The 13,979-nt window shown below is 44.0% G+C and overlaps 1 protein-coding gene across 1 annotated transcript in view; it reads left to right on the top strand.

Annotated features, from left to right (window-relative positions):
- The window catches only part of cntnap5a (contactin associated protein family member 5a), a gene marked incomplete at both ends in the record, with an annotated part of 139,638 nt that overhangs the window by 90,984 nt on the left and 34,675 nt on the right, over positions 1-13,979 (top strand). The window contains 2 exons of the mRNA XM_083922136.1: positions 1,982-2,101; positions 8,709-8,909. Coding sequence (XP_083778262.1) covers positions 1,982-2,101; positions 8,709-8,909 — 321 coding nt within the window. The remainder of the gene's footprint in view (positions 1-1,981; positions 2,102-8,708; positions 8,910-13,979) is intronic.

Below are 13,979 nucleotides of genomic sequence, written 5' to 3'. Positions count from 1 at the left end.
ACCCACGCAGACACGGGGACAACATGCAAACTCCACACAGAAGGGCCCCAGCCGGGATTCAAACCAGGAACCACTTTAACATGGAGGAGAAAATTATATACGGTTCACATCCTCAGCATTTTGGACAAACGTGGTTTTAACTGGACAGTGAACACACCTCAACACTGTGTAGTAAATGTAATAAACCTCAAGTATCCATACAGTAATCTGACCCTCAAAGTTTAATGTTAGACATGTACAGTATGGGTCCCCAGAATTTAGAAACTGCTTACTTGCATCTGTTGGGCATTTTGCATAATTAGCAATAATTAGCATTTATTTTGCATAATGGCATGCATGGCCAATATTCCAGCAACAGCTCGGCTGATTTCAACAAGATTGGAGTTGTTTTTGTCCGTTATTGAGGATTCTGAACCCATTTCTGACCTTTATGTAATTAAAATTGGCTGTTTAAACCAGAAGTACGTTTTCATTCACAGACTGTGAAACCATAATACTATGACTACAAAATATCGTCAAAATAAAAGAGAGTGAAGGAAGTGTAATACATGTAATGGATTCAGCATCCTCAATAACCACCAAAACCACTCTACTATAATCTAAAAGCAGAAAGCATTCAGCAGTTTCTAAATGCTACTGGGCCTGTGAATGTTCTCACTTGTCCAAATCATCGTTATCCTCAAAGCAATTTCATTCAAAAGCAACTGGACTTGGTTATTTGTCTAGGAAGACGTTTCACCTCTCATCCAAGAGGCTTCATCAGTTCATGTACGCATCTGACCAGACTGGTCCAGGACCAGGACCAGGACCAGGCTGGGACTGGTCCAAGTATCTGGAGAGGAGATCCAGGTATTTAACCTTTCGCAAGGCCGATGATGTCACTGGAACCCTTTATGCCCCAAGTGCCAACGACCATCGTTAGAGTGACAGTCGTTGGTGGAAGTTGGTTTAGACTTCGTTAGTCCTGTATTGGGTCTTAACGACAGTCGTTGGAGTCACAGGAGGCCATTTGTGAACAGTTGTTCTTTGAGGTTGGATTGTTGAATGAAGGGATGAAAGGGCAGCTTTGTAAATTGGAGATAAGTGGAGTCTCAGACCTCCTCTGTTTAGCGATGGTTTCTCTACTTTTGCATAGATGGCTTCTTTTCCTCCTCTTTCAAACCATCTGTCCTCTCCGTCCAGGATGTGGGCATTGTTGTCATCAAAGGAGTGGGCTTTCTCCTTGAGATGTAAGTGGACAGCCGAGTCCAGGCCTGAGGAGTGAGCTCTCCTGTGTTGGGCCGTGCGTTTATGCAGTGGTTGTTTTGTTTCTCCAGTGTTGAGATCTTTGCATTCCTCGTTGCATTAACAGCATAAACCAGATTGCTTTGCTGGGTGTGTAGTGCTCTGTCCTTGGGATGTACCAGTCTCTGTCTGAGTGTGTTACTGGGTTTGAAACACACAGGGATGCAGTGTTTGTTGGAGATCCTCCTGAGTTTCTCTGATACCCCAGACACATACAGAATGACTGTGTTGTTTCTCTTGTTTTCTTTTTCAACCACTTTGGTTTTCTTTCTGGAAGCAGCTGCTGTTTTCACAAAGGTCCAGCTGGGGTAGCCGCAAGTTGTGAGGGCGCCTCTCAGGTGCTTGCGTTCTTTCCCTTGGGCCTGTGAGATGGTGGGTGCGTTGTCAGTGTAGTGTAAATGCTACTGACCCATACTGTACTCAACATTTCCGGGTTCACATTGCCGGAGAGTCGACCATACTAGGAGTGGTTGCGGTGCCTTAATCTGCATTTAAGAGGTAAAACTGCTCAAAGATGGAAATAGATAAAACAGAAACAAATGTCAACAACAGTTGTTGTTCCCAAGTATGAAAACAATAAGCGATAAACAGTTGATGAATAAAGACCGAGTGTGTGCAGTCAGATGTCACAGCCAGCAGAGAGCTGCTGAAGCGTGGGCTGAATAACTGATCTGTGTCCCCGTTCTGCTTCTTCCAGCCATCTACGAGTCGTCTTGTGAGGCCTACAAGCTGATTGGCAGCTCCTCTGGCTTCTACTCCATTGATCCAGATGGGAGTGGCCCCCTGGGACCCGCGCACGTATACTGCAACATGACAGGTAAGATCATTGTAATTCACACGTCGTCACCTTTCACCCTTTTTGAGTTCCACTGAGAACTGGCAGAAAGCTCAGTGTACAGAGTCCGCTCACTGAGAGATCGCAGCACATCGATCCAAACTGCCACGACAGTTAAAGATCCAGTAAAAAAAATCATTACGGCCACTCGGGGCAGTACCTCAGAGTTCAGAACATATCTGTGGGGAGTATCTTAAGTAAATGTCTGTGCGGTTATACTGCAACAGTGTACTATCGGCTGTCACACATGACCTGCTAGAACAAACGCACTGTGGGCTGCTGGGGAAGCTGCCAGTCGAACCCAAACAACCACAGGAACTGGATCCAGCTCTGGTGGCGTGAAAGCAAACGGACCAACCAAGCAAGTTTTCTTTAGTGGGCAGTGGTGGAATATGGCGTTCATTTTGGCAGCTATCTTTAATCCTGTCAAATGTCCTTGTTAGTTTTAATTACATTTAGTCATGTTTTTATTTTGTCAAGTTTTAGTCGACTGAAATTCTGAGCATAATCACAAAAACATAACTATTTCAGTCTGGATTTAGTTAATAAACTGTTGACTTTTTAGTCTTTTTTTAATCATCAGTTGATATTGAACATTTCAGTCAATGTAGTTGAGCCGAAAAACATTTCATAAGACCTTATCTTACCCTTACCTGGTGGTTGTAGTGTGAAAGTAAAGTTTACTCAATTACTACCAAATATTATGACAATATTGCACTTTTTACTTCACTATATTTATTTTAGGGCTTATATGGGATTTTTGAGTCCGACACTGATTTGACTGATTACCAATATGGCGGCCCCATATCGACCTTTTCTATGTAGATTGTGCGAATGTGACTCTACAAAGGTACTCACATTGTATATATATATACAATGGCACTGGCTCTCATTTATTTTACATTAGTTACTAGTTACCTAAAGCTGCAAAAGGTAAAAACAAAAAAAAAAACTGCCAGAATTTGAAGCAGAGTGAAAGCTCTTCCTGCAGCTCTCCCTCTCTGTCCTGAGCCGATAGGAACTCTCTCTCTCTCTCTCTCTCTCTCTCTCTCTCTCTCTCTCTCTCTCTGTCTCTCTCTCTCTCTCTCTCTCTCTCTCTCTCTCTCTCTCTCTCTCTCTCTCTCTCTCTCTCTGAAATTAACTGTGATGGGCCAAAGTCTCCTGTCTCTGGCTAGATTTTCTAAAGCCTGAAAACACTTGAATTAAAACAGCCTATGATGAAAGATTAGCATGGCTCTTTTTTTAACACAGCTATCCAGGCCGTGCCTTAGAGCCTGTGCCTTAGAGCCCGTGCCTGGGGTAACTTTTAGTCCCTTTTCACACACACGCTTTCAACCCAGGTTTGACCCAAGTCCAGGGCTTTACCACTCACACTGCACTTATAGCAGTGGGGCAAATCATCAGTCATAAAAGCCCAAACGAACGGATCTTTGGAGGGAAACATTCCCAATTTCATAACAACTACTCCAAACGAGCCAGGTTTGAAAAAACCCTAGACTGGATGAAAAAATGGACGTAGCATAACCACCGGGGTATGTTCTCTCAACTTGATCCAATCATCCTCGCCTACGGAAGTCTCCATCTTGTCTTTGGCTCCGCCTCATTTCCTCTTACCAAAAAAAGGGCATGTATGTGACGTACCTCCTCCGAGGAGAAGTGAAGGTCAACGGCTAGCTGTCATTCGAGAGGCCACGCCCTTAATTATTCATAAACTTTAACCTCCAATAAAATAAAAACTAGCATGGTACAAAAAAAATCACCCACCTCAGTGTTGCCATGGAGATATGAGCTAAACATACAGACTCAAATGTTTTTTTTCCTTAAATAGATTTAATGATGCTGTGAAAACATGGGGGTCAATGAGAAACTGCTCTATTATGAAACCTGCCCCTAGTGGACACTCAGAGAACTGACATTGTTGGCACTTCCTGATTGGATCAAACAGGAAGTGGCTGTGGTGGGGGCTTGAAAAAAACGTTTATGATGCCCTGTGGTACCCTGGCAACTTGTAGCCCGGAGGTTAAATCTATTTTCAGGTATTAACCCTGCAGACTCGGGGTTAACCTTCTCCAGCCCCAGCCACCTCCAGGCTAAAGTCGAGGTTAGCCCACTCTGGATTATGTCAGTGTGAACGCTTTCTGAGCCCGAGGCTAACGGTTCCCTGAGCCTGGAAAAGATCCATTATCATGTATTATTATTATTATTGATTAAGTCAGCCAGCAGTATGTAAAACATGTGAAATGAGCTCCCCCTTTACCAGCTTCAACATTAAAGTCAAGAACACATTAATGCATCACTAATCATAATAATAATAAGTAATATTCATTGATTCATCTTCAACCGCTGGTCCCCGTCGGGGTCGCGGGGGGCTAGAGCCGATCCCAGCTGACATATGAAATATATTATGTTTTAAATGAACCATTCTGCGTTATCACTACTTTTGCTTTTGAAAGTTGAAGTATATTTTTTAATGCTTAAATACTTTTGCGCTTTTCGTGAAGTGAAAGATACTCAGAATACTTCCAGCGCCACTGATGGAGACATTAGAGACGTGGTTTTAACATCATTTCCAAAGCTTAAATCCATATTACTGATTGTGAACTGATCAGAAAAAAAGCCTTTAATCTTTCCATATAAGCCATGCATGTAGTAGAGTTATGTAAATCATGTAGTAACCACGGCAACACTTGAGTGTGGGGATTTTCATTACAGTAGGTCCATTAAATCACTAAGACGCCTCCGTTTCGTCCAGTCTCTATCTGCTCGTCATTGTTCATGCCATGCAGTCCATTTGCGGTCTAATAATACTAACGATGTTCATTATGATTTCCTTTGTGAGCGCTTTGTCATGTTAATATTCACATTGGAAGCTTGTGAGTGCTGCATGACCAGCTGTCCGTCACCAGGGTTGGATTGGCCCCTCATGGGTCCTGATGTTGACTCATCTTGGTTTGTTTGTAAAACGCCGGCGTGAGGATGAACTGGACCCTTAAATCGTCATTTATTCTCCTTAAAACAAGAGAAAACAAACTGTCAGCTAAAGCATTACAAGTCATCAACACCCTGCCTTTAATTAAAGTTGTAATCCGTAAAAATTGAGATGCGTTGTTTCCAGCGGCCTCTTTGACGGTAAGATGTCACTGCAGACGAGCCTCTGGACTTCATCTCCCAGAGTTCCTTTGGAAACCGTACAATGTCGCCCGTGTGACGTCACTACATTGGCCGCTCTCACCTGCAGCGATGCGGCGTGATGCCTTCACGTGTTCCACACTGACAGGAGGTCCCAAGAGAGACGCGTCACTAACTTTAAGTTTAAGAAGAAGAAGAATTACTTTATTTATCCTGCAACAGGAAAGTAAATTTTTTCACTCTGTTATTAATCATGTTACACACACAGGCCTGAAATACACACACACACACATTCACAAACAGGACCTATATACATGCAATTAATGGAGAGATGTTAGAGCGAGGGGGCTGCCAGTGACCGGCGCCCCGAGCAGTTGGCGGTTCGTTGCCTTGCTCAACAGCACCTCGGCAGTGCCCAGGAGATGAACTGGCACCTCTCCAGCCCCCAGTCCACGCTCCATACATGGTCCACATAGGGACTGAACTAGCGACCCTCCGGTTCCAAGTCGAGTCACCTATGGACTTAGCTTCTGCCGCAGGAAGTCATCTCAGACACAACTAAACAGACAATTAACTGGATGAAAATCTCACAGACTTCAACTTTAAAAGGTAAAACAAGTTATCACATGGCCCCAAACCAATAATGGAAGCACCCCCTGGTTATCTGTAGGGTTGGGCGATGTGTTCAAATTTTCCTACCAGCCGATATTTTTGCACAGGACCATTAAATTAAGAAAAAAGAATGATAACAATCCAGCAAATTTAAAACCCAGTTACCCACAATGCACTCAGCCGTTACCTGGAGCTGATATATTCTTCTAAGCATTGTGTGCTTTTTAGGTTTCACTGAAATCATCCACGTACAAGTCATGGCCTCTCAAATAATTCCTTTTTTTAAATAAAGTGTCACAATTTAACAAGCTAATCTTAAGCCCCTGTAGTGGCCTCTAGAGACCGTCATTTTCATTGGGTCATTAAAGTCAAAAGGGTTAATCCCCTCGGCAGCGCTAATCTGCTCAGTAGATTTCACGGTGGTCGGCCATTAAACGAGGAGATATTCTGTATGCACCGCTGATATTTTGGACTGTAGGAAGGTGTCTGACATGGAAATACATTTCCCATCAATCCCACAGCAGTCTGCCCAGTAGATTATCTCATCAAATGATGGGTTTGGACCTGATTGCGGCGCGCAAGTCGAGATTTCCCCAACACAACACCCGCCTTTGTCCCATTGACTTCTGAAATATCATGTCCTTGTGTTTGTGTGTTGCTCCTGGGAAAAACAATTGATTTCTTGCCAAAGGGAGAGGAAAACCAAGGGTGAAGAGTCAATAATCATTACCAAACATGCACAAATATCCATACTGAATTTCACGGTGAACTGTTTACGTCCCCATTCGACCTTTAATTATTCACAGGGTACAATTAACCGTCGTATAACTCGACAAGACTGTTGAGTTTGCGTCGCTCGTTTTATGTAAATAGTGTAGAAACAATGGGCTTTTGAATTCGGACACCTTCCATTTTTATCTGTGCTGTGATCTTTCGATGGCAAGGACACGACGAGCGCCGCGTCCTCCCCGAGAACCATCACCTTAGATGTGACATTTGACGGACAGGGAGCCGGACACGGGGGTGATCCACGGCTCCCCTGACATGTAGGACAAAACGCACTCAGTTAAGTTTTGACACTGTGGAGACAGTATTCATCACCGGGCTGTCACAACTTTCTCGGCGACTTCGTCCTCTGCAAGGTTAATGTACCGGTGACGCTGCAGAGGGGAGCGCCGCCACCTTCTCCGCTGTCTGGCTCGGGTATTTTGTGGTTTTCAGCCTCCCCTCACAAAGCCGGATGGTTCGGCAGCAGATATGCCTCTACTTGACCTCAATTAAGGAATCTATTAGAAATGTAAATAGCTCTAAGCCTTACAACCTGATGTGAATAATCACAAAGTGGAGGAGGATTTTCTCCAAGGCAGAGTAAACATAAAAATCCTGATAATGAAAACGGAGCCGGGGATGGAAATGGGATGGATTCCTCGTCTGATTTTATCGGACAAACGCTCGACTCTCTTTGTTTCACAGCGTGAGCAGCAAACGCAGACTATCAGCAAAGAGCTCCTCTGCAGGGACGTGAATTGTGTTTGTGTTCAGGAGGTTTGAGGTTCACCAAAGGTCGTCGGATTGTGGCGTGGAAACAAACGCATCCCTTAGGTTTTCAAGTGATGAAGAACAAAGATTTGTGAAATGTCACCAGTGACAAACACAGACGGTTTAGCCAACAACACAGAATCTCTGACTCACTATTAAAATTGGCCAGGAAAGCTGTCGTGTAGCTTACAGTAAAATATGACACACACATCCAAACACCCACTGTAATACCATATTTAGATTTATTATCAGTCTGTTGATCTACTGTTTATTTGGGGGCTTTTAAAAGCAGCTTCAGACTTGCCTGTATCAGCCGACTTCTTATGAAATGAAACTTAGTACTTAAATATATATGAGATACCTGAAATGTGATTTATTGTAATTTATGTTGTTTTAAAGTGAATAGTGTCGGCCTACGCTGCTGTTTTTTTAAAATGGTGATACGCTCCGTTAAAAACCACTGCTCCAGGAAATGAACCTACTAAAAATATGGACTTTTGTGAGGAAATAGTGGTGATAAAGTGTAAATGCTAACGTATTATCACAGTGTTTCTGTCGGAGCTTTGGCCAGTGTGCTAACAGATTAACCTGTTCCTTGTATTCAGAGGTAGCTGGTGCAGTGGGATCATGCTAACAGACTGTTTTATAAGAGGACATGGTGAGGATAGTATGTTCATGTTGACACACTTTTAAGATTAAAGGTGTCCCACGAGCTATCATGTATTTAGGGTGTTTGCAGTGGGATCATGCGAAACAGGCTAACATGTATTTAGAGAGTGTTTGTAGTAGGTTCATGCTAACAGGCTAACATGTATTTAGAGAGGGTGTTTGCAGTAGGTTCGTGCTAACAGGCTAACATATATTTAGGGTGTTTGCAGTGGGTTCATGCTAACAGGCTAACTTGTATTTAGGTTGTTTGCAGTGGGATCATGCTAACAGGCTAACGTGTATTTAGAAAGGGTGTTTGCAGTAGGTCCATGCTAACATGTATTTAGGGTGTTTGCAGTGGTTTTATGCTACCGGGCTAACATGTATTTAGGGTGTTCTCAATGGGTTAGAGCTAACAGACTGACATGTATTTAGGTTGTTTGCACTAGGTTCATGCTAACAGGCTAACATGTATTTAGAGACGGTGTTTGAAGTAGGTTCATGCTAACAGGCTAACATGTGTTTAGGGTGTTTGCAGTGGGTTTATGCTAACAGGCTAACATGTATTTAGGGTGTTTGCAGTGGGTTTATGCTAACAGGCTAACATGTATTTAGGGTGTTTGCAGTGGGTTCATGCTAACAGATGATTTTTTTCTTTTAGAGGAGAAGGTGTGGACGGTGTTGATGCACAACATCACAGCTCCAGTGACCGTCCAGGGTTCTTCTCTGGACAAACCTTACATCATGAAGTTCAACTACAGCGCCTCAGCTGAGCAACTCCGTGCCATCGTGTCGTCCTCAGAACAGTGCCAACAGGAAGTGGTGTACAACTGCAAGAAGTCCCGACTCTTCAATTCAAAAGGTCGGTATTAACCTCCTGTTGTCTTGTTTATGAGGCGAGGTGAATCCAACAAAGCCTGTCAAATGTGTCCTGAAGGATTGTGGGTACGTCTGCATGTAAATATAAGTGGTCAGGTTTCATACGAGGGCTTGCATTACCTGACACTGTACCCTTCACTGCAAATTCACCACGTATGTAATGTTTAAATTGAAATATATTGAACATTGAATGACATCATTTGTTAACTTAATGTTATACTTCGTTTTGCATCGATCCTGAGTGCCACACAACTGAATCTTTTTAAATCTCCCCACAACCTTGGGACGCCTTTTATTTCACTTAAAACAGCTGAGGCTAACCAGGCTGCCAACCCCACCCTTGACCACGCTTATTGTATTTATCATGTTATAGGGAGATTTTGCTGTTGTCCTTCATGTTAAGGACAGATTTAGATCTGTAGATGTAGCCGGCGTAGCAGGTGTTCAGTCTGCCGTGCATTTAAAAGATGCAAGGGTCTACAAGGGTGGAGGCGTGTTGCTTAAGTTACTGCTGAGACATGAAATACGACCCCAGGAAGTGGGATTGGAGTAACAGATTCATTCGCTTGGAGGCTTACGAGACGCCGGAACACTCCACAAAGGTTTATAATACTATGAATATCAGTAAGAACGCAGAGTTCATGTTACAAAATGTTCTACCAGGAGTGTGTGTTCGCTCGTATTTGTTTTGTCGAGCAACTTATTTTGCTTGCCAACGCTGCGTTTTTCTTTTTTGCAAAGCCCGCTGCATTGGCACCCCGACTGCGTCGCCATTTGAATATATAAGGAGCTGCGTTTTTTAAAGTCGATCCCAACATTGTGCGGTAGTTGTTTGTCTTGACTGTCCTGGACTTTGCAGCATCAGAGGACTGTTTGTTGTTCCGAATTGAAAGTCAGGCTCTCTGTGCTTTGTCACACTGGGAGCCGCCGCGCCTGCAACACCCTGCCTTCTGCTTCATTCTTGTTACATTTTAACAATAACCAGATAGGCGGCGTCCAATCTTTATGCGTGCATTCATGTTGAACTGCCTTGGCACCTACAGGGTCCCAACCATCCAAACATTTGCTCTTAAATCATGAAACATTCATGAAGTCCCAGATTCCCAGATTCCCCCATTCCCCGTTCCCTGGGTGCCATGTACGTGCAAACAAACAAGTTCATTATCACACCAGACATCAAAGAGGGACAGGAAACAGACTATTTTATAGCTGCATGAACACTTTCAGAAACAGTCTGGGTTTTTTTTGGATGCTCGCCTTTGTTGTCTGAGCACAGAAATCTCCTGTGGAAGAAGAAGGTCAAATGTCTCTTTGCGCTTCACTTTGCTCGTAGACACATTCAGTATCCCCCTTTTCCCATCAAAGCACACTTTTACAGGATATTCAAATTAATGATTGAGCAAAATTGCACTTATCATGCTAATTTACAGGGAACAAAACAACAACAGCAGGTGTTCGAAGCAGTCGACTGAGTTTATCTGCCGCCACTTGCCAAGAAAGTCTAGAGTTTAGGTGTATAGCGTGTCTCCTCTCTGCCAGCTCTCCTGTCACTTTCAACTGTTTGTGCAGTGTTCAGTCATTTAACGTCCTTCTGATAGTGTTCATGTGGCCTGACTGTCCTCACCAAAAAAACGTTTGTATTGGGTCGATTTTGCAGCTTATTATGACCACGGGTGTAAAAAGTGAACTGGACACAGCGTTTGAGGTGGAGCCCCGTTCATTCCTATGAAAGCGGCTCAGGAGGGCGACTGTGGCTCAGAGGCAGAGTGGGTCGTCCTCCATTCGAGTGATTGGCTGTTTGATCCCCACCGCCCCCGGTCCACATGTCGAGGTGTCCTTGGTCCACATGTCGAAGTGTCCTTGGGCAAGACATTGCCCGAATTGCTCCCCGTGCTCGCATGGGTGTGTAAATGTGGTGTGAATGATTAGATTAGATGGTCTGTAGATGTCCACTGCCATCAGTGTGAATGGGTGAATGTGACAAACACTGTGAAAGCGCCTTGAGTAGTGAGAAGACTAGAAAGGCGCGATATAAGTACAAGTCCATTTACCAGTTGTAATTTGGTGCACAAGCCAAAAAAGCTCATCCTCCACACTTCTTACGCTGTTGGGCCTGTAGAGAGGGCGCTCTAGAGACGTCCAGCTACTTCCACTGTAGCGCTCGAGCTGACGTGAACATGGATTAAATGATTCAATCGTGCAGCTTTTCCAGACTTATCGGACCGAATGGATCTAAGTCCCGTATTAACACATCATTTTGAAAACTGTGATGCTCTAAAGAAATGTATCCATGGATTCATAGACGTCTTTTTCACCATGTAAGTCAATGAGAAAAGGTTTTTTTTTGGCCAAATGGCATCATGTGTTACAACAGAAGTTGTAATTCAAACGTTTGGCTACTATGTCAGATTAGCTTCAAAGTCCGAGAGAGGTACCGCAGGTCCTTCCTTCCTGCTGCTGTCAGACTTTACAATCAGCACGGCTCCCAATAGACTACTGACCTCATCCTGTACCCTCCAATGTGCAACATGTCTGTACTATGGGCACTTCTGTTTTTGCACTATTTGGTCACATTTACTCATATTTATTCACTCCATACTATATTATTACAAAACAAAAACAACTGCACTACATCATGTGAATATGTAAATATGTCTATTTCTATTTCTTCCCTTTTTAAATTTAACTTTATTTCTTATTTTTCGCCATTTTTTTACCTTATTTTGTAATATTCTGTTGCTGCTGTGACAAAAGAATTTCCCCCGTCTGCGGGACATTAAAGGTTTTCTGATTCTGATTCTGATGTTAGAAAGGAGCGAAATGATTCACGTTCATAATATATGAAATGAAAAATCAATCAGTCAATCAATGTGTGTGTGTATGAGGACAATAGAGGAATGCCGGGGGTGTTGGACAGATCGATCAAACAAACACAGGACTGTTACCCGGGAGACGAGTGTTCATGTCCTGTATGAAGCCAAAAGAACAACAACACGACAGCGGTGACGTAGTTACGTCTTCGACTGACTTTAAGCCAATCGGTGATCTTTCCTTAGACCTAACCAAGTAGTTTTATTGCCTTAACGTAACCAAGTGAATAGAACAGTCATATATGGCGTTTAGGTATGAGGATGAACTGGATTTGCTTTGTAAAACGCTTGTTTTTCCCATAGTTAATGAAGTGTTGCTCATATGTGACAACATGCACAACATCAGTTTCATGGCTGCTCTTCTTCTTCTTTAGTCCTGCTTGTTGAGTTCACTTTTATTAAGGTTTATCCACCTGACTGGTCTGCTTGGTTGTGGTTGAATGCGTTTTTTTAGAAATGTACTGTAGCGCTCTGAACACGCGCTGAAGTGCTTGATTCGGACGAATGCAATACCATTTTTTAACAGCAACTAACTCTTGTTCTCACGATGTTTTAATGCCGTCACCTGAGTATTCCTCCCACACCGCAGCTGCTGTTTTTCATGTCGCGGGTCTAATGAACATAGAGGATGAGGAGGACATGGAGGTAGGTCAGCGGTTCGATCCCCCGGCCCCTGCAGACACGGAAACACAAATTGCTTCAGATGTCTGACGTGTTGAATGTGTATCTCTCCGGTGAACAGGCACCTTGCCTCACGGCCTCTGCCACCGGCGGATGAATGAGTGTTTGTGAAGTGCGATGTGCACAAGCGCTTTATAATTGCAGTGCATTTAGCATTTATGCAGAAGTTGTCAAAATTGTTGATTTTTCGTTGATCTCAGCGAAGGAGAGCGTCAGATGTGTTTACTTTGCTTTACTGGGAACAAGTCCTACACACAGCCAATTTGAGGGTGAGAGTGAGACTCACCTCTCCTTCAGCCGGCATCGACCGTTGCTTGTTATTTGTGTACCTGTTCTGTATCCGAGCAGTGTTTTAAAACCAGCAGCAGAAACAGAAGGGGGGGGGGGGGGGGGCGAGTAGGAAATCGAGGCTGTTTTCCAATGTGAAGCAAGAAGTTTCAACGGACGTCTTTTGAAGGACGCCGCGTCGTAGAACGTCGCCAATGTTAAGAACACTCGGAAATTCGCGCCCTTTGTTCTGAGGATTTTCAAGGATGCACGGATGGATCCTCATCGAGCTAAAATACCCACGATCCTCTGCGTTTACACGCCGCGCAAGGTATTAAATAGTAAAATTACAGACTTTCTGTTAGATTCCTGCTTGGGCCGGTTATCAGTCCTGAACTCTGTGAGGAACACGCCACGGCCATGGTGCCTCTTATGGCGTCCGCAGTCTCACTCTTTAGCAGGTTGCAGACACAGCTGTAAAGTTAGATGGTAACGCTCACCGTCACTGGGTAACACTTTGCATCTCCTAGCTGGTGTGAATCCCTATCTTCATGGTTATGCGTTATAGCCAATTAGATGTTAACACATCTCCCCTTCGCTGTCTCGGTCCACCTTTCTAGTGTCAGAATCTGAGCTTCGCTGTTTGAGCGCCAGGATCGAGGTGGCTTCACGCACTTATTTGTGTCGACGACTCTTCTGTTCTCCTTGATCAAGTATAAATAAACTCCTGCAGCATAACACATCCAGGCCTCTGCTACTTCTACTTCTTTACCGGCGTCACAACAAATTCCTTCCTAACGTTTAAGAGTGTAATATTTTCAACCTTTGTATTGGAAGTGTCGGCTTCTAGCCCACATTATTTCCCGTCCCGTCGCTGTTTCACCGTGGACTGTGAGTAACTTTTGTCTCTGTAGCTGTAGGGCGCACTCACACTGTCCTTCCGTACCATGCCCCGGTCTTTAGGGTACTTGTCCCCCCCTCCCTCTCCCCCGCACCCCAAGCCCGTTTGTACTCTGCCTGGGCCTCGCGCAAATGCTTCTTGCTGCCTATACGTCATCACGCCGTAACACGTCACACACATTGATTGACGTCATCGCCATGCGTCGCTTTGTTTCCAGATCTTTCCATAGACCTCAGAGTTTTTGTGCGTCTTGTCGACTGTTTTTGAATCTTTTTATCGACCAAATCTGCAGTAAACACTCCACCTCCACATCACACCAACGTGAACCTTTCAC

Source organism: Echiichthys vipera (genome assembly GCF_963691815.1).
Source record: "Echiichthys vipera genome assembly, chromosome: 10".
NCBI lineage: Eukaryota > Metazoa > Chordata > Actinopteri > Perciformes > Trachinidae > Echiichthys > Echiichthys vipera.
Note: the sequence above shows the minus strand (reverse complement) of the source record. Positions and strands in the feature narration are given on the sequence as shown.